Source organism: Hemiscyllium ocellatum, chromosome 6 (assembly GCF_020745735.1).
Source record: "Hemiscyllium ocellatum isolate sHemOce1 chromosome 6, sHemOce1.pat.X.cur, whole genome shotgun sequence".
Taxonomy (NCBI): Eukaryota; Metazoa; Chordata; class Chondrichthyes; order Orectolobiformes; family Hemiscylliidae; genus Hemiscyllium; species Hemiscyllium ocellatum.
The window spans coordinates 52,037,361-52,057,916 of NC_083406.1; the positions used below are offsets into that span (position 1 = coordinate 52,037,361).

At 42.5% G+C, this 20,556-nt stretch overlaps 1 protein-coding gene across 6 annotated transcripts in view; it reads left to right on the top strand.

Moving 5' to 3' along the window:
• LOC132816694 (sestrin-3-like) overlaps nt 1-20,556 on the top strand; it is a 163,660-nt gene that overhangs the window by 38,002 nt on the left and 105,102 nt on the right. For 2 of the 6 annotated variants that reach the window (XM_060826570.1, XM_060826576.1), the window contains exon 2: nt 7,924-7,989. The exons of 1 other annotated variant lie outside the window; for it this stretch is intronic. In XM_060826570.1, coding sequence (XP_060682553.1) covers nt 7,924-7,989 — 66 coding nt within the window. Of the gene's footprint in view, nt 1-7,922; nt 7,990-20,556 lie in introns of those variants that run through there. 3 more of the 6 variants (XM_060826573.1, XM_060826574.1, XM_060826571.1) reach the window with 2 other exon arrangements.

Consider the following 20,556-nt stretch of genomic DNA (forward strand, 5'->3'; position numbering starts at 1 on the left):
AATTTTGTAGACGACGTTGGTTTTGTCTATGGGTTGTACTGGGTCTTTAGTTTTTGTTTGAGTGTTGGTGGGTTTGTGCTATTAGGATTCCGAGGGGTCTTGGTAGTCTGGCTGTCACTTCTGAAACTTCTTTGTACGGTTAGGGTTTCTGGCTGGGTTTGATCTGCTTGTTGTGGTTTGTCCTTGAGGAATCTGCGCATTGTATTTCTTTGCGTATCTGTTCTTGAATGTTGTATAGGTGGTCATCTATCGACCCCCTCAAACTGGAAATGACGTCACCACAAACCCCAGGAACCCCATCCAGGAGAAAGATATAAATAGAAAACAGGAGACAACCGCTTCGCTTCACTTGGAGGTCGCCACTGATGATGTTACCTAGCCAGGAAATGAAACATCTGGATATCAAACCTACAGCTCAGTGAGCAAACCTACACCCTAAACCTCCATCTGAGCTACAAACCTTGCAAACTTTTTGCTAGGACTACTGGAAGTTGCAAGGGAAGTGAAATTTTGTAAAACATGTCAAGTTATATGAATACCTCAGTGATTTTTAAACCAGCAATTTTAAAACCTCCTTTTTGGAGAACCATTTTGTTAGTAGATTGTCCAATACCTTTACCCAAAAAATGCAAGCAGTATATCTGTATAACTTTACTGTTATAGATTTGTGCTGGTTAGGATAAATGTTGCTTAGAAAAAGTTTAACTCCAGTTTATTTTTTGTGTGGTCTACAAATTCCAACATGTTTGATCAGGTTCTAGATTTGTCTAATGTTTTCCAGGATGTTACCAATACTGAAGCCAACTAGGTATTATCCACCTTTTTTTTTTTGAGATTTGAAGAACTGCCATCGGAATCTCAAAACCATAATTAATACACGTTGCAAACACCTACAGGATTAGTATGAAAAACAAGATTTCTTGCTATTTGCTTTTGGATTCTTCAAATTAATTGACTTGATTCAGTCCATTTTGAATTGATATATGGCCTGAGATGATGAGTATATTAAGAGGTTTTTAAGACCAAAAGAAAAATCCTAAATGTTGGAATAAAGTCTATCTTTGTAGCAAGACTCCTGGAGGATCTAACATAAGCATTTCAAAGTTTCATAGGCAGACAAACATGGTAACAACTAGAATATTTCAAGGAGAAGTATTTGTTTGCCTTTGTAATGTGAACCTCTAAAAGCAAATTCAGTGGTCCATGCAAGGTTGTTCAGGAAGTTAGTGACTTATCTGATAATCTTGATCTTGGGAAGAAGAATCTGTTCTGTCATGTGTGTTTGAAGCAAATCAACTTTATAAAATAATTGAAGATGGTCCAACCTCAAGAATGTAGTGACCAGGTTGAAATGATTTGATCTCCAACAATAATAGCTGCCTTTCTTTGTGCCAGGTAGGACTCTAATCAGTGAAGAGATTTTCTTTTCTCTTAATTCTTATTTGCTAGAGCTTCTTGATGCTACATGATATCAAATGCTGCCTTGATACCAAAGACTATCACCCTTATTTCCATTTTTTTAAATTGAGTTTTATAATTTTAGCCCAAACATCATTCTAAAGAAGTCAGACAGGTTCTGGTAAACTTTTAAGCGGAGCTTAGTGTGCAAGAACAGCAGTTGACGACCCTGCCCATTACTTCGTTCGTTCAGCCTGGAGTTGACCAGGTTGAACTTGCCCTCCTTGTTTCCACATAGTTGGAGAGATGCCTGTGTTGCAGTTGACTGGAGTGCCTTAGTTAGGGTACAGCAAGCTCTGGAGTATGTTTTCAATACTTTTTGAGTGGAATCTTGTCAGAGCCCAACAGCTTTACTATATCTCATACCTTCAAATGTTTTCTTGATATCAAGTGCAGTGAATCACTTTTGACTGAGGACTGATGTGATGCTGGACGTCTTTTTGGAGATAAAGGTGGGCCATCCACACACACTCTGGCTAAATATTGTTGCAAATACTCGTCCTTTGCACTGATGTCCTGGGCTTAAAAATGTGTTAGAAAAGCACAGCAGGTCAGGCAGCATCAAAGGATCAGGAGAATCGACGTTTTGGGCATAAGTCCTTCTTCAGGATGTGCTGGGATCCCTCATTTGAGGGTGGGGAACTTCTTCCAGTAAGTTTGTCCGTAACTATTTATGACTGGATGTGGTAGCGCTGCAATGTTTAGATCCAATCCATTGACTGTGAAATTGCTAGCTTCTTTTACATGCTGCTTATGCAAATACTCTTGTGTAGCTTCACCAAATTGACGCCTCATTGTTTGGATGACCTTGTGCTACTCCTAGGATGTCCTCCTTCAATGGATTGGTGCCAGTGTTGATCCCCTGGCTTGATTGGAAGAATGATGTTTGTTTTTTTTTTGTTGAATCTGCTCAAAATTTATGCTATTGAGCACAATGGTAGCACAACCTTCCTTAATGTCAAAATGGGATTTTGAGTCTGAAGCAGTGTGTGATGATCTTTCCTACAAATATGGTCATGGTTAAGGCAAACTGGTGAGGATGTGGTCAAGTTCCCTTTGGCAGATTCATTCCTGATAGGACCTAATCCAGCAGCTACGTCATTTAAGACTTGACCAGCTAGTCAGTAGTGATATTAACAAATGACTGGGTGGGAAATTTCACTGTCCATCAACAGTGTGTTCTGTGCCACGACCATTTAATGTGGCCTTTTAACATTTGAGAAGTACTGATTCTTCAGCTGAGTTGGGGTAAGGGTGGATTGGATAGGAGATGGAATCTCCACCCTTCAGGCACTCTGCCTGTATTCCTGATGAAAGCCTTTTGCCTGAAACGTCTATTTTACTGTTTCTCGGATGCTGCCTGAACTGCTGTGCTTTTCCAGCACCACCCTAATCTCCACTAGGAGGTGGAATAGTTAACAGTATCACCTACATTTTGACCTGATGCATTGAAATTTCAGGGGTCTTTGAGTACATTATGAACACTCCCAAGGTAACTCCCTTTAAAAGTAAAACAACAGCAGCCATGTTTGCCTCTGCCCTGCTAGTGGGTCAAAATGTAACCAGCACTGAAAATGGTAATTGTGGTGTGAAATATGATTCTTAATGTGACTATTCAGTTGTTGCTTGACTAGTCAGCGAGGCAGTTGACTCAATTTTTGGTGTTAGCTCCCAGATGTTAGTATGGAGGACTTTGCAGAGACCATGTGACTGAATTGATCACTATTGTTTCCTGGGATGAAGGGCCATCCAGTTTCATTCCACTTTTTTTAAAGAGTCTTTTGTAGCTTTTATATAATCAAGCAGCTTGCAAGATCATTTTAGAAGCCTTTTAATAGTTAGTCACATTGTGGTTTGGGGTTGCATGTAGGCCAAACTAGGTAAGGAAGACTGATTTCTTTCCCTAAAAGATGATCATGAAACAGATATATCTGGGTCACCACAGTGATATCTCTGAACTGTAGCAATTTTTCTTATACCTGACTTTGGAAACAACACAGGACAATTGAAAGCTGGTGTTCATTACCTTATGTCCATTTAAGAGCTTCAAAGGGGTTTGTATCATTGTGTAAAGGCTTTTCCTGGCAGATCAAAAATATTGGTAAGATGCAGGTCAATGCTGGGTGGCCCAATACAGACCATCCCAATGTCAAGCCTAGTCATGTTTCAGCAGTTGCTGTTAAGTTTTTTTTGTGATGTGCAGTTGGAAAGGAACAACTTGCTAACCATGGAGAAAGTGAGGACTGCAGATGCTGGAGATCAGAGCTTAAAGGTGTCGCTGGAAAAGCGCAACAGGTCAGGCAGCATCAAATGAACAGGAGACTTGATGTTTTGGGCATTCCTGAAAAATGCTGCCTGACCTGTTGTGCTTTTCCAGCAACACATTTTTAAGCAACTTGCTAACTATGCCCATAAGTGGCTGGATTTCACTGGAAGAAAAAACAAAATTTATTGATTTTGTCACTTCTTGAGGATCTACCGCAACTCCAGAGCTGTTGACAGTGTGAACCAGGAAGTTGATGGTAGTCTTCTAGGTGAGGTGAGTTCTATAAGTTGTAAATCACCACGGTAGAGTCAAGAATGTAAATATTACCTGTGTGGCATATGGCTACATAAAGGCCCTCCAGGAAATCAATTGATGTGTTTGGAAGTTTTGAAGAAATCGCAAATTGTCTTTAAATTGTCTATAATGTATCCAAAGAGAGGAACAAAGTTGGCTGTCTTGATTTTTGTCATCTAGTTGGCGCTATCAAAAACTATTATTTGCATCTAATTTTAGAAGGACCGAGCTTTTCTATCTTCTTGGAAGAGACCAAGGAGTGAATTTGTCATATCATACCTTGATTCACTGCATAGTTGTCTGCATGAACATCAAGTAACTGTTGGGATTAGCTTTAGGTTCATTTGCCGGAGCACCAAGAAGTGGATTGGATGACCCCTTGGTTTAGCATGGCTTTAAGCTCCTTGTTCTCTTTTTTTTAAAAAGAAGGAACCTTTTCTTGAATTAAACTGAATGAATGAATGATTGATTGATTGGATTGGCATGCAAGTTGGTCTTGGGGTGATATGGAAAGCTCTTTGCAATTTAGTCTAGTTAATGCTTTGGAAATTCTTTCTTGAAGTTGTTTTGGGCTGTGTTCCTGTTTTAGCTGATCAACCTTGCAGATGCAAGTCTGTTCAAATGCTTTCCTGAGGAACTTCTACACTGATGTTTATGCATTTTCAATGGAATATATAATCAGGAGATCTGATTTTTAAATAACAAAAGGATTTTAGTGCTTTTGTCTTGTAAAGAAAAATGGCAACTATCTCCCTGGCCAGACTTGGCTAGAGCAACTCTCTCTGGTTTCTACTGAAAGGATGGTGACACTGATCATGTGTCCAGTTTTAAAAACTTCTTGCTATTGACCATTTTTATTAGCAGTTGAAAATTGCCCTTTTTTAGGTTCCAAAATGTTATGAGACTTGGACTCCAGTTCCGTAGTACATCAGAAGATGTTATTGGTAGCCAATTGTTTTTTGAGTTGGAGCTAAAAGCTAGCTTTCACTTTCAAGCATAATACTGTATCATTGTGACACCCCAAAAAACAGAGGTTATCCTTTTTAGATGAATAATATGGACTTCCATCATGTTTTCCTCCCTCAGTGGGGACATCCAGTTAATGGTGGTGGCTGCCTTCTCTAGATTTCAGCTCTCTGAGAAGTTGTCTCTGGTTCCCTCCACTCCATACTACTTTGGTAATTCCTTCAGACATCAAGCCTTGTCTGCTGAAGTTTTTTCCTGTTCTGAGAGCCTTTTGAAAGCCCACAGTGAGCGTCAAAGTCTGAAAGACTTATCCATATTTAGCAGGTACTTTTAAAAATAAAAAGTTATGAAGAATTATCAGCTGATGGTATACAAGAGCACCACAAATCTGATCATTCTCTGGTTTGAGTATGGAGGTTAATTGATGACGCCACCAGCTTGTCTAGCATGAGGCCTCCCATAAGGTTTAGGGGTTTGAATAGAGGCAAAACTTTCTGCATTGCCCCACTGCTAATGGCTGTCATGAGATTTTCATGTTAGTAGTTCTGATTTATTGTTGTGCCAGCTGTGTTCACTTTCTCCTTTTTCGCTTTTCCCCAGCGGTAGCTGGAATCCTTGCTAAAGGGTTGGCAGATTACTGCCATGTGTAAATACGAAGGCCAGTTGCTGGATGTTTAGTAACAGGATTAAAGAATATTTACATGGAGGTAGTACCTTCTGCAAAATTTCATGGGAATTTCCTACCCTTGGATCTCCATTCCACGTGCATGGTAAAAAAGTTATTGATCCCTTGTGCTACATAAAATACCCAATTTCCTTTTTGACCTTGTTAATGCAAGCTCTAAATAACTGATTCAGTTAAACTCCTGACTCATGATACCTCGCCCACCAGACGTTAGGGGGTTTTGGTATTGGAGGTAAGAAGGTGGTGTTAAAAGTTGGCCACTTTCTGACGTTGGTCAGTCTAAGCTTTGAGGTTTGTCACATCTTAGATTGCATGGACTGGAAGATTTCATGATTTTTGAGCAAAACCATGCAGAAGATTTGGCCAACCGTTTCACTCTTAATGGTTTGGAGTCATAGATGTATAGCATGGTATCGTAAATTAGTCTAGTTCTGTTTACCAGCACTTGAACCATATCCCTGTAAACCCTTCCTTCGTATTCATATAGCCACAGATTTATTTAAAATGTGGTAATTGTGCTGGCCTCTAACACAATCTCTGGCAGCTTATGGCTGGGTAAAGGTAATAAAAGTAGACTGTGGGATTCTTCAGTGTTCGTGTGCCCTCTTGTTCGTGCCCTTGCCCGCCCTCTTATTCGTGCTGGGCTGAAGGGCCTGTTTCCATACTGCAGGGAATCCAATGTCTAATCTAAACAAATAAGGGGCCATTTATTGTGCCAAATATAAGAATTATACAAACCATTCAATTTGTGAAATGTATGCCTAGGAAAAAGCAAAAGGAGCATCTGTAAAGGGTGCAATAAGTGAGGAAGACCATTCATTTTGATAAGAGCAACATGACCAACCATGATATTGGAAGTGACCCCCCCCCCCCCCCCCCCCCCCCGCGTACACGCGCACTTCCTATGCCCACTTAAAGGAGAATCCACCTTCAAAATCGGGTATTCCCTGAAGCCCCCGCCCCCACATCCCACCCCACCCCACCCCAATAGGCATAGCCTCCAACTTTTGAAAAATCAATCTTCTAACCAGAGGAAGAGCCAATGAATGAATATACATTGTATCAAATAGGGCACTGAAACTGCCAGGTTAGAAGAAAATCAGAATATAATGTAATCTTCTGTAACTTGTACCCAATGTTTTTGGGGCAACTATATTAGGGTCCCTATGCATGGCCTCTGCCAACAGCTCAATCACCAAAGTGAAAAGCAAAGGTGAATGGGAAATGGGAACAACCTTGCTGACTACCCCTATCAATGTTAAAATTATCAGACTTTATACCATTAGTGGGAACCACCACCAGAGGATCACTGTAAAGGGCCTGTTTTCCCTTCTCCTCTTTCCTCCTCTCTCCCCCCCCCCCCCCCCCCCCCCCCAGCCCAGCCCACCCTTGCCCAACACCAGTAAGCACTTCACCCAGGCCAAACCACTCCAGGGTATATATTTTAAAAGTCATTTGTTACCTGATCAAATGCCTTCTCATCCAGAGAAACCACCAACCCTTGAACTGATTGCTGCTGCTGCTGCTGCTGCTGCTGCTGCTGCTGCTGCTGCTGCTGCTGCTGCCGCCACAGTTGAATTATGTTAACCAACAGTTAACAACCTAATTTATTAGGTACTTGAAGCACTGAAGAAATTGTTGGAAACAGAGAAAATACAATGTGCTATAAATTGATTAGTGGATAATGAAATTTGCAATGTGTAGTAACTTTTTAATGCACAAAATAAGTGGATGAATGTAGAAATGGCATTCTTGAGACCTGAAAACCAAGGTGATGGATTAGTAAGGTATTGTAAAGAATATGATGTGGATGGCAGAATCTTGACAGCAATCAGATTTATATGGTGCAGAAAAGGCCCTTTGCTCAATTGACTCTGCACTGACTTGACATAACCACTAAAGCTGCACTAATCCTAATTTCCTGCACTTGTCCTATATCCTTGCATTTTATGGTGTTTTGAAGTGCTCATCCTCTATGCATTTCCCAGATAGTGCAGTCCAGATTAACAACACCCACTGAGTGATGGTGTTTTTCCCAAACCCTTCTGAATCTCCTGACCCTCTAAAAAAAATCTTTTCACTTGTGTCAGTACATTATTCTGTTTTCTGAAACTAGTCAATTTAGGTAAGAAATTGTGGTCACAAGAAATGTTTGCTTTCATGAGTACAGAGCAATAGTTTCTATTATGTGTAGCAATCTCAATTTTTAAACTATTTCAGCAATGACTCTAAACAGTTACATTTTTTTCACTAGCAGAAAGAAGTGAGGGTCCCTCAGCCTGTAACAACTAGGCCAACTGCTTTCATACCAGAGAAAGAGGTCAGTTTTTTTTTAACATTCACTAATATTTGAAGTAGTCAGTATTTTTGAAGGGCTTGGTTTGGGAACTTTTCATGCATAATAAGATGAATTTTGTGAGCTTCTTTAGCATGGTCAGGTGTGTGTGTGTGTGATGGCTGCATTGATGCTGTAGAGAGAATAAAAACTAGTACAGCAAAAGAACAGGCGTTTCAGCCATCCAATCCTGTGCTGATCATAGTGTCCCAACTAAACAAAAATACGAAGCTTCTGTCCTCCTTTAGTCCATATCCACACAGCTACTACATGCCCTTTGAGTATGTACATGTCAGGCAGGGAGGAAGTGGTTGAATGAGGAAGCCATGATTCACTAAAGAAGTTGAATCTCTTGTCAAGAGGAAAAACAAATCTTAGGTTAGAATGAGACATGAAGGGTCAGTTAGGGAGCTTGAGAGTTACAAGTTAATCAGGAAATACCTAAAAGAGAGTGCTAAGAAGAGCAAGGAGGGCACATGAGAATTTGTTGGCAGAAGCAAGGAAAACCCTAAAGATTTCTATAGGTATATCAGGAATAAAAGAATGGCCCTAATCTTAACTCCAGTCAATCCAGCATAGTCGTGGGAAATTGCATGTGGAGTCAGGAGATGGGGGAAGCGCTAAATGAATAGCTTTCATCAGTATTCACTAGAAAAAGACAACCTTGCCGAGGAGGATACTGAGATACAGGCTACTAGACAAGATGGGATTGAAGTGCATAAGGAGTAATTAAAAACCAGTGAGCCTTACTTCGGTTGTGGGTAAAGTGTTGGAAAAGGTTCTAAGATATAGATAGGATTTATAATCATCTAGAAAGGAATAAGTTGATCAGGGATCATCAACATGGCTTTGTGAAGGGTATGTCACACCTCAAGCCTTTATTGAGTTCTTTTAGAGTGTGACCAAACAGGTGGATGAGGGTAAAGTAGTTGGTGTCGTGTATGTGGATTTCAGTAAGATGTTTGATAAGGTTCCCTGCAGTAGGCTATTGCACAAAATACGGAGGCATGGGATTGAGGGTGATTTTTAGTAGTTTTGATCAGACATTGGCTAGCTAAAAGAAGACAAAAGCTGGTGGTTGATGGGAAATATTTATCCTGCAGTTCAGTTATTGGTGTACTGCAAGGATCTGTTTTGTACCCACTGCTAGTTGTCATTTTTATAAACTACCTGGATGAGGGCATAGAAGGATGGGTTGGTAAGTTTGTGGAAGACACTGAAGTCAGTGGAGTTGTGGATTGTGTGAAAGGATGTTACAGGTTACAAGGGACACCGATCAGTTGCAGAGCTGGGCTGTGAGATGGCAAATGGAGTTTAATGTGGAAAAGTGATGTGATTCACTTTGGAAGGAGCAACAGGAAAGCTGAGTACTGGGCTAATAAGATTCTTGGTAGTGTAGGTGACCAGAGATCTGTGTCAATGTATATAAATCCCTGAAAGTTGCCACCCAGGTTGATAGGGTTGTTAAGACATACTGTGTATGGGCTTTTATTGGTAGAGGGATGGAATTTGAATCACTAGATCATGTATAAAACTCTAGTGCGACCACACTTGGAGTACAGTTCTGGTCACCACATTATAGGAAGGATGTGGAGAGACTTGGATGTAGTCTGGTATGGAGGTAAGCCCTTATGGGGAAAGGCTGATGGACCAGACTGTGTTTTCATTGGAGAGAAGATGATTGAGAGGTGACTTAATTGAGACATGTATAATCAAAGGGTTAGATAGGGTGGACAGTGGGAGCTTTTTAACTCGTGATGGATAACATGAGGGGACATAGCTATAAATTTGAGGGTGATAGATATATGACAGGAATTGGAGGTATTTCTTCAGAGTAATAGGGTCGTGGAATGCACTGCCTGCAACAGTAGACTAGCCAACATTTTAAGGGCATTTAAATGGTCATGGAATAAATATGGATGAAAATGGGTTAGTGTAGAATAGATAGGCTTCAGACTGGTTCTACAGTTCGGCACCACTTGAGGATTGAAGGGCCAATACTGTGCTGTAACGTTCTATCCTCTCTTGCTTCCCCATTCATGACTCCATCCAGATGCTGTTTTAACTCGCCAACATGCCTACTTTCACCACCTCTTTTTTGGCAGTGTTCTCTCAGCTCCTACCACTGCCTGCAGGAGAAATATCCCTTACACGTCTCCCTTGAACATTTTCCCCTCTCACTTTGAACCTGTGCTTCCTTGTAATTGAAACTTCAACCTGGGAAAAAGCCTCCCTATCTATGAATATGTAACAGTACAGGCCCTTCGGCCCTCAATGTTGTGTTGACCTTTTATCCTACTCTAAGATTAAACTAACAGACATACTCTCTTAATTTACTGTCATCCATCTGCCTATCCGAGTCTCTTAAATGTCCGTAATGTATAAGATTCTACTACCACAGCTGGCAGTGCATTTCACCTATCCACTGTAAAGAACCTACCTCTGAAATCTCTCCTCGACCTTCCTGCAATCACCTTAAAATGATATCCCCTTGTGATAGTCATTTCTACATTAGGAAAAAGTCTGTCTATTCACTCTATGCTTCTCATCATATTGTACACCTCTATCAAGTCACTTCTCATCCTCCTTTTGCGCCAATGAAAAAAGTCCAAACTTCTTCAACCATAAGACATGCTCTCCAGTCTAGGCAGCATCCTGATAAATCTCCACTGCACCCTCTCTAAACCTTCCACGTCCTTCCTATGATGTGATCAGAACTGAACACAATATTCTAAGTGTGGGCTATAGAGCTGCAGCATAACCTCATGGGTCTTAAACTTAATTCCTCTACTAATGAAAACCAACATTCTGTATGCCTTCTTAACAACCTTATCAACGTAGGTGGTAACTTCTGTGGATACTGAACCCAAAATCCCTTTGTTCCTCCACACTGCCAAGAACCGTGCCTTTAACCTTGTACTCTGCATTCCAATTCAACCATCCAAAATGAATCACTTGTTTCCACATAGAATTCCTTCTGCCATTTCTCAGCCCAGCTCTACATCCTGTAAATGTCTCATTGCAATCTACAATAGCCTTCCACACTATCTATAACTCCTCCCAAGACTGGCAAACTTTACTAACCTAACCTTCCACTTATTCATTCGAGTCATTTATAAAATTCTCAGAGCAGTTGTTCTACAATAGATCCCCTGCAGAACACCACTGGTCACTGAGCTCTGGTTTCTTTCCACTTACTAACACACCCTCTGTTTTCTATGGGCCAGCCAATTCTGTATCCAATCAGCCAACTTTCCCTGTACCCCATGCCTCTTTACTTTCTGAATGAACCTACCATGGGGAACCTTCTCAAACCCCTTGCTAAAATCAATGTACACCATATCCACTGCTCTACCTTCATCAGTGTTTTGTCACAAGGGCTTGTGAGGCCCTTCATGCCCCTCAGAGCCATGCTGACTATTTCTAATCAAACTATGGTTTTCCCAGTAATCCTAAATCCTGTCTCGGAATACTCTCCAATAATTTGCCTGCTACCGACTTAAGACTGGTCTGTAATTTCCAGGATAATTCCAATTTTTTTTTTCTTGAATAAGGGAATAATATTTGCTACACTTCAGTCATCTGATACTACTCCAGTGGACAGTGAGAATACAAAGGTGAAGCAATATCTTCCCTCGCTTCCTGTAATAACCTTGGGTATATGCCATCTGGCCCTGGGAGACCTTTTCTATCCTTATGCATCTCATAATTTTGTAGACCTCGATCAAGTCTCCCCTCAGCTACCATCTTTCCAGTGGAAACAATCCTAGTAATTTTAACCTTTCCTCATATCCAATGCCCTCCAGACCAGGCAACATTCTGATGAAGCTTCTCTCCAAAGGTTCCAGATCCTTCTGATGGTTTGGTGACCAAAACTGCACACATTACTCCAAATGGATCTAAAAACAGATTGTCAACTCTTGTATTCCATGCTTTGGCTGATGAAGACAAGCATGCCATATGTTGTCTTAATCATTTTGGTTGCCTGTTTTGCCACTTTCTTTTTATGGAACTGTGAACCTGCATGCTAATGTTCCAGAGGGTTCTATCATTTACTCTATACTTCATAGCTAAATTTGATCCTCTACAATGTATCAACTCGCATTTGTCTGGATTAAACTCTATCTGTCATTTGTGTCCATGTTTCAGATTTGGCAAGTTTTGAAGAAGGTGAAGGTTTATGCATAATAATTGGAATTTAAAATTTGAGTCATTAGGAAAAATGCCCAATTGACCAGGATATCTTCACAGATGGGATCTTTAACCCTGCAAGTGAGAATTTTGTTTAGATGAATGTTTCAGAGGAACCTTTGATTATCTGAATGAGATGGGCAATATTTCATTTGGATAACTGACTATTTGGTTAATCGACTCAATGCCTTTCCTCTGAGGCTCAGTTTTCTATTAAGTCTGCTCCCCATCCAGACCTGCAGCGCATAGCATGCGTGAGCCCTCACCACCTCATCTGCCCCCACCCTGTCCCGTATCTTGGAGCAGCTGGACTGGACTCCAGCAACAAGACTGTTGCTGCCACTGTCTTTTAGGTGCGGAGGGAGGGGGTTGGTGGGGGAGGCGGGGGAGGGGGGTAGTCTCTAAATGCCACACAGGCACCTCTTTTTACTATAACTTTTTGACAGGTTAGAGATTTATCTGGGGAGAACTCCAGGGAAACTGTGGAACGAGAGATAGAGGGCAGGAGTTCCATCTGGGATCAGTCGTAGGTCATAGAATATAGAACATAGAAAAATACAGCGCCGTACACGCCCTTCGGCCCTCGATGTTGCACCGACCGAAGCCTACCTAACCTACACTAGCCCTATAACCTCCATATGCTTATCCAATGCCCACTTAAATGACCATAAAGAGGGAGAGTCCACCACAGCTACTGGCAGGGCATTCCATGAACTCACAACCCACTGAGTAAAGAATCTACCCCCAACATCTGTCCTATACCAACCCCCCCTTAATTTAAAGCTGTGTCCCCTAGTAACAGCTGACTCCATATGGGGAAAAAGGTTATCACTGTCAACCCTATCTAAACCCCTAATCATCTTGTACACCTCTATCAAATCTCCCCTAAACCTTCATTTCTCCAATGAGAACAGCCCCAAGTGCCTCAGTCTTTCCTCATACGATCTTCCTACCATGCCAGGCAACATCCTAGTAAACCTCCTCTGCACTCGTTCCAATGCCTCCACATCCTTCCTATAGTATGGCGACCAAAACTGCACACAATACTCCAGATGAGGCCGCACCAGAGTCTTATACAACTGCAATATGACCTCAGGGCTCCGGAACTCAATTCCTCTACCAATAAAGCCCAGTACACCATATGCCGCCTTCACAGCACTATTTACCTGGGTGGCAACTTTCAGAGATCTGTGTACATGGACACCAAGATCCCTCTGCTCATCCACACTACCAAGTAGCCTGCCATTAGCCCAGTAATCCATCTTGTTACTACTACCAAAATGAATGACTTCACACTTAGCTACATTGAACTCCATTTGCCACCTTTCTGCCCAGCTCTGCAACTTATCTATATCCCGCTGTAACCTGCCACATCCTTCTTCGCTGTCCACAACTCCACCGACTTTCAAGTCATCAGCAAATTTGCTCACCCAGCCTTCAAGCCCCTCCTCCAGGTCATTTATAAAAATGACAAACAGCAATGGTCCCAAAACAGATCCTTGTGGAACACCGCTAGTAACTGCACTCCAAGATGAACCTATACCATCAATTACTACCCTGTCTCCTTCCAGCCAGCCAATTCCTAATCCAAACCTGTAATGCACCCTTAATGCCATACCTCTGTAGTTTTTGCATTAGCCTGCCATGGGGTACCTTATCGAACGCCTTGCTAAAATCCATATACACCACATCTACTGCTTTACCCTCGTCCACTTCCTTGGTCACCTTCTCAAAGAACTCAATAAGGTTTGTGAGGCACGACCTGCCCTTCACAAAACCATGCTGACTATCCTTGATCACATTATTCCTATCCAGATGTTCATAAATCCTATCCCTTACAATTCTCTCTAAGACTTTGCCCACAACAGAAGTGAGACTCACTGGCATATAGTTACTAGGGCTCTCCCTACTCCCCTTCTTGAACAAGGGGACCACATTCACTATCCTCCAGTCTTCTGGCACTATTCCTGTAGACAACGACGACATAAAAATCAAGGCCAATGGCTCCGTTATCTCCTCCCTAGCTTCCCAGAGGATCCTAGGATAAATGCCATCAGGCCCAAGGGACTTATCTATTTTCATCCTTTCCAGTATTCCCCAGACCTCTTCCCTACATACCTCAAGGCCATCCATTCTAATCACTTGTGACTCAATATTCACATCAGCAACCGTGTCTTGTTCCTGAGTGAATACTGACAAAAAGTATTCATTGTGTCTCTCCAATCTCCTCCGCCTCCACGCACAACTTCCCACTACTATCCTTGACTGGACCGATACCTACCCTAGTCATCCTTTTATTCCTGACATACCTATAGAAAGCCTTTGGGTTTTCCCTAATCCTACCAACTAAGGATTTTCATGTCCCCTTCTCGCTGCTCTTAGCTCTCTCTTTGGATCTTTCCTGGCTATCTTAACTCTCCATCGCCTCAACTGAACCTTCATGCCTCATCTTTACATAGGCCGCCCTCTTCCCTTTCACAAGGGATTCCAATTCCTTATTAAACCACGGCTCCCTCACAAGACCCTTTACTCCCTGCCTGACTGGTACATACTTATCAAGGACACCCATTAGCTGTTCCTTGAACAAGCTCCACATATCATTTGTGTTCACCCTTTTGAAGCCTATTTTTCCAATCCACGCATCCTAAGTCATGCCTCACCACATCATTTCCCTGCCCCCAGCTATAACTCTTGCCCTGCAGTGCACACTTATCCCTCTCCATCACTACAGTAAAAGTCAGAGTTGTGCTCACTGTCCCCGAAGTGCTCTCCTACCTCCAAGTCTAACACCTGGCCTGGTTCATTACCTAGAACCAAATCCAGTGTAGCCTCACCTCTTGTTGGCCTGTCTACATATTGTGTCAGGAACCCCTCCTGCACACATTGGACAAACACCGACCCATCTAACGAACTCTAGCTATATCTCCCAGTCAATATCTGGGAAGTTAAAGTCCCCCATAACAACCACCCTGCTACTTTCACTCTTCTCCTGAATCATCCTCGCAATACTTTCCTCTACTTCTCTCGGACTATTAGGAGGCCTGTAGAAAACACCTAACAGGGTGACCTCACCTTTCCTATTTCTAACCTCAGCCCAAACTACCTCAGATGGCAAGTCTTCCTCCATCGTCCTTTCCGCCGCTGTAATGCTATCCTTGATGAGCAATGCCACACCTCCCCCTTTTTTACCCCCATCTCTGACCCTAAAACATTTAAACCCTGGAACCTGCAACAGCCATTCCTGTCCCTGTTCTACCCACGTCTCTGTAATGGCCACAACAACGAAGTCCCAGGTACCAACCCACGCTGCAAGTTCACCTACCTTATTTCTTATACTTCTGGCATTGAAGTATACACACTTCAAGCCACCTTCTTGTTTACAAGCACCCTCCTTCGAGATCGATGCCTTGTTCCTAACCTCCCTACACTCAAGGTCCTGCACCCTAAAGCTACGGTCCAGGTTCCCATGCCCCTGCAGAGTTAGTTTAAACCCTCCCAAAGAGCACTAGCCAAGGATGCCCCTCAGGTTCAGGTGGAGACCATCCTGTTTATAGAGGTCCCACCTTCCCCAGAAAGAACCCCAGTTGTCAGAAACCGGAATCCCTCCCTCCTGCCCCATCCCTGTAGCCACGCATTTAACTGTTTTTCTCTCTTCCCTATTCCTCGACTCTCTATCACGTGGCACGGGTAACAAACCAGAGACAACAACTCTGTTCGTTCTAGCTCTGAGCTTCCAACCTAGCTCCCTGAAAGCCTGCCTGACATCCTCACCCCTCTTCCTACCTATGATGTTGGTGCCAACGTGGACCACGATCAGGGGCTGCTCCCCCTCCCCCTTAAGGACCCGGAAAACACGATCAGAGACATCACGTACCCTTGCACCTGGGAGGCAACATACCAATCGTGAGTCTGTCGCCCCTGCAAAACCACCTCTGTGCCCCTCACTATTGAGTCCCCAATAACTATCGCTCTACCTTCCTCCACCCTTCCCTTCTGAGCAACGGGGCCAGGCTCCGTGCCAGAGGCCTGAAACTCATTGCTTACCCCTGGTAAGTCATCCCCCCCCCCCCCCCCCCCCCCCCCCCCCCCCCCCCCACAAGTATCCAAAACGGTATACTTGTTCTTGAGGGGAATGACCACAGGGGGTCTCTGCACTGGCTGCTTCCTCCCACTCCCCCCTCACTGTCACCCATCTCTCTATAACATTCGGAGTAACTACTTCCCTAAAGCTCTGATCTATGACCACCTCTGCCTCCCGAATGATCCGCAGTTCATCCAACTCCAGCTCCAGTTCCCTAACACGGTCTTGGAGGAGCTGGAGATGGGTGCACTTCTTGCAAGTGTAATCAGCAGGGACGCTAATGGCTTCCCTCACCTCATACATGTTGCAAGAGGAACATTGCACTGCCTTCGCTGCCATCCCTCTAAAAGGTAAACTTTAAAACTAGATCTAAAGAAACAAACAAGCAAAATGCAGCACTTACCTGATTACCACAACGGGTCTTATTATTAGGTTAGAGGAGGAGGGCGGGTGGGAGGCTCTACCCCTGTAGTGCCTCGGGTTCCTCACCTGCGCGCTTTTTATAAGAAAAAACCTTCCCAGGTAAGCTAGCGCGACACCAGCTTCCGGGTCCGCTAGGCGCTTAAAAATAACCTAAATTTTAGCCATTAAAAAAACAATAACTGGACTATACCGCGACTTTAAAAAAAACCACCAGACAACCATTACCTGCTCCGCCGAGGAGAGAGGTCCTCTGTTTACTATCTATAAATGATCAGAGGAAAATGTGGATGCTCTCATTAGTAAGTTTGTAGATTGTGCCTGCACTCCGATCAGTCCAGGACTGTTCTTGGTATCACTTTTAATCACTATAAACAAAGGACACTCAGTGTTGATCACACTTCTTTGATGTAATGTTTTTGTCGAGACCTCTATCTCCTTCAGAGAGTTGATATTTGGATAATCACGGTTCCTCTCTACATAAGTAAGTAAACAATAATCTGAAGGTGGAAGTTGGTCTTTGAAGTGGTTGTGCAATTGGAAAAATGACTCCGGTTTAAAACCGTTTTGAATGAGGATGGTGTAGGTGGCAAAGCTATGGAGTTTGTGACAGTGCCAGAGACTTCAGGTTCTAGTTTTTTTTAAAAAAAACTGCTTATCAAGATTGTGTTTTTATGGATCACTTGACATGGAAGAGGTACTGGCATGTTAATAGAGTTGGATATCCATAGAATACTGTATAGGTTCCTGGTGTTTGTCATGAAATATACATTGAAGAAGAATGCCAAAGACTTTTGGGAGACTCTTGGAGATAATATGGTGTGGCAGTAGGAAGAAAATACTTGATTAAAAATGATCTGATCATAATTTGATAGGTGAGAATGGAACTAAAATAGGTGCTTTAGGAATACTTTATTTTTAAAACCAAAATCCCCACTACTACTCCAGTCAAACCATTACTGTATATTGATTCAGTCACTGAAATGTCCAGAATAAGAGACACTCACCAGACTTCTTTACACACAAAATAATAAATTTATTACAACACAATCTTGTTCTTAAAACAAATGGCAGACACAGGTTAGTATCTAAGTTATGATCTGTGATTTTAAATTAAAACCCCTTAATTGTAAATATAGACATACACTACATTCAATTTAAAAAGGCAACAGTCACCATAAAAGTAATGCCTTTTCTTGAAAATAGGGCAAATTGGGAAAAATGTCTTTCTTTATAAAAGTCCACAAACCAATGCAATGACTTGTGTTCTACTGGGTTTCCTTTTGATGAAATTGATTTGCTGAAAGTCATAGACTGATGAAAGGCCTTGCAAATGAAATTCTGGTCTGGATGGAAATCAAACTAGTTCCAAGTCCTTGGAAAGTGATCATGATTCATCTATGTAGTTTCTTTAGGATAGTCAATATATTGAGATATGGAATCTCTCTAACAGGTTACTACAATACTTATACCAAGAGAGAATTTTGAGGAGAGAGATTTGCGTTTGCTACAAGCCCACTTTTCTCCCCCCTCCCCTTTTTTTAAAATTGACTATTTTGAACTGTAAAACCAAACTAGTCCAGAAATGCTTGCAACTGTTTTTTTTCATTGTCTTTTCAAAGCTAGATTTTACCAATAATAAAGAACAATAAACCCTAGCTCTTATTCTCTAAAATCTTTCTCCAAAGTCACTTAACTGTCTTTCAGCAGCAGGTAATCTCTATTGTAAATTAAACTGTTGATTTTATTTCTAGGACACCATCTAGTAAGTGCTTTTCAATCCAGAAAGTATTGAAAAACTTCCACCTTAACCAGTGTTTTGCATGTTTAATGAACATATGAATTCCCAACATAGGGCAACAACTTCAAGTCACAGTGAAGGTGATTAAGGGCTATAAATAGGTTGTACCAAACACTGTTCCATTTTGGGTAGAGAGTGTGTGGTGCTGGAAAAGCACACCCGGTCATGCAGTATCTGAGGAGCAGAGAATAGACATTTCAGGCAGGCGAAAAGTCTATTCTCCTATTCCTCGGACACTGCATGAACCTGCTGTGCTTTTCTAGTACTACACACTCTACTCTGATCTCCAGCATCTGCAGTCTTCACTCTCTCCATTTTAAAATGTTGCCATTTGTGATGACCGGGGTCACTTTGTTGTGACAGGTTTAAAAATATTTTTGAAGGGATAATAGCATTGCAGTTGAAAGAATGGTGGACATACTTTTTGAATCTGTTGTTGCCTTACAATTAAAGCAAAACTTGTGGATGCTGGAGATGTGAAAGGCAAAGTGCTAGAGAAACTCAGCAGGTCTGGCAGCATCTGTGGAGTGAAAAATTATGTTAATGTTTAAAGTCCAGTGACTCTTTATCAGAAATAAAAGCAGCTGAGAGAAGTTGGTGCTTAAATTGATGGGGAAGGGAGGGTGGGGTGGATGTGGTGAAGGAGTGAGATACTTACGTAGAAATGATGTCCAAAGAAAAGAAGGAAAATAGACTGAGATTACTGATAGTAGGCTAGGAAGAAGTTAATGCTGACTAAATGTCAGCAAAGCTGTGTAGTTGAAAAAGGTTGGTTATGCTAGGAGCAATTAATACAGGACTGCATCTGGGGTGTGGGTGATGAACACAGGTATTCGTGCTTGATAAGCTTAATCTTGAGCCCTGAAGGCTGTAATGTAGCTGGGGTAAAATGAGATGTTCCTGCAGCATGGGTTGAGCTTTGCTGGAGTACTGTATCTGGCCTGAGACTAATGTTCTCGTGCAAACAAACTAGAAGCTCAGTCATGTTTCCAGAGTGGGAGTGTTAGGTAAAGTCATTGTCGGGTCTGCATTTCATCTCCCCAATGTAGAGGAGACCATGTTGTATACAAGGGATATGATAGATGAAATCTAAATGAATTGCAGGTAAATTGGGAGGAGGTACATGGGCAAATATTGGGGGCGAGAAGTTGTTGGTGAGAATCAGACCCTCAGGAATATTGACAAGAAGGATGAGGGAGATGGTAAAACTGATGGCTTATAGTACTTTGCAGTCACTTGTGGGTTTAAAGCAGGCCCCTATTATCAATGTGGAATGGAAGGGTTGATGGCAGAAGTGCACAACATGGTCAGCAATGGCTGAGGGCCTTGTGAACTACAGCAGGGAATCTTCTGGCTAAAATGGTGGATATGCACCTCCCCTCTCTCCCTCCCTTCTCCTCCGCCACGCCCCCCCCCCCCCGATCTCCCCCAGCACTTTTTTTTTCTCCCCCCACCCCCCTTCCATGGAAGATGGCATCATGGAAACAAGTGACAGATTAACTGGATGAATGAAATGGAACACACAAATTCCCTTATCCCTTTCTCCCTTTGCAGTTAGGATAATTAGATTAGATTACTTAGTGTGGAAACAGTCCCTTCTGACCCGCCACAGTGCAACCCACCCATACCCCTACATTTACCCCTTACCTAACACTACGGGCAATTTAGCTTGACCAATTCACCTGACCCGCACATCTATGGACTGTGGGAGGAAACCGGAGCACCCGGAGGAAACCCACGCAGGCACGGGGAGAACGTGCAAACTCCACACAGTCAGTCGCCTGAGTCGGGAATTGAACCTGGGTCTCGGGCGCTGTGAGGCAGCAGTGCCAACCACTGCCACCGTGCCGCCCACTAATTGTGGGAGTCAGTGGGTTTATAAGGGATATTGGTGGGATCAGTGGTGCAGGTCAGGCAGCATCCAACGAGCAAGAAAATTGATGTTTTGGGTAAAAGCCCTTTATCCCACCTTGACCTGCTGTGCTTTTCCACCACCACACTGATCTCTACTCTAGTTTCCAGCATCTGCAGTCCTCACTTTTTTTTGCACAGGGATATT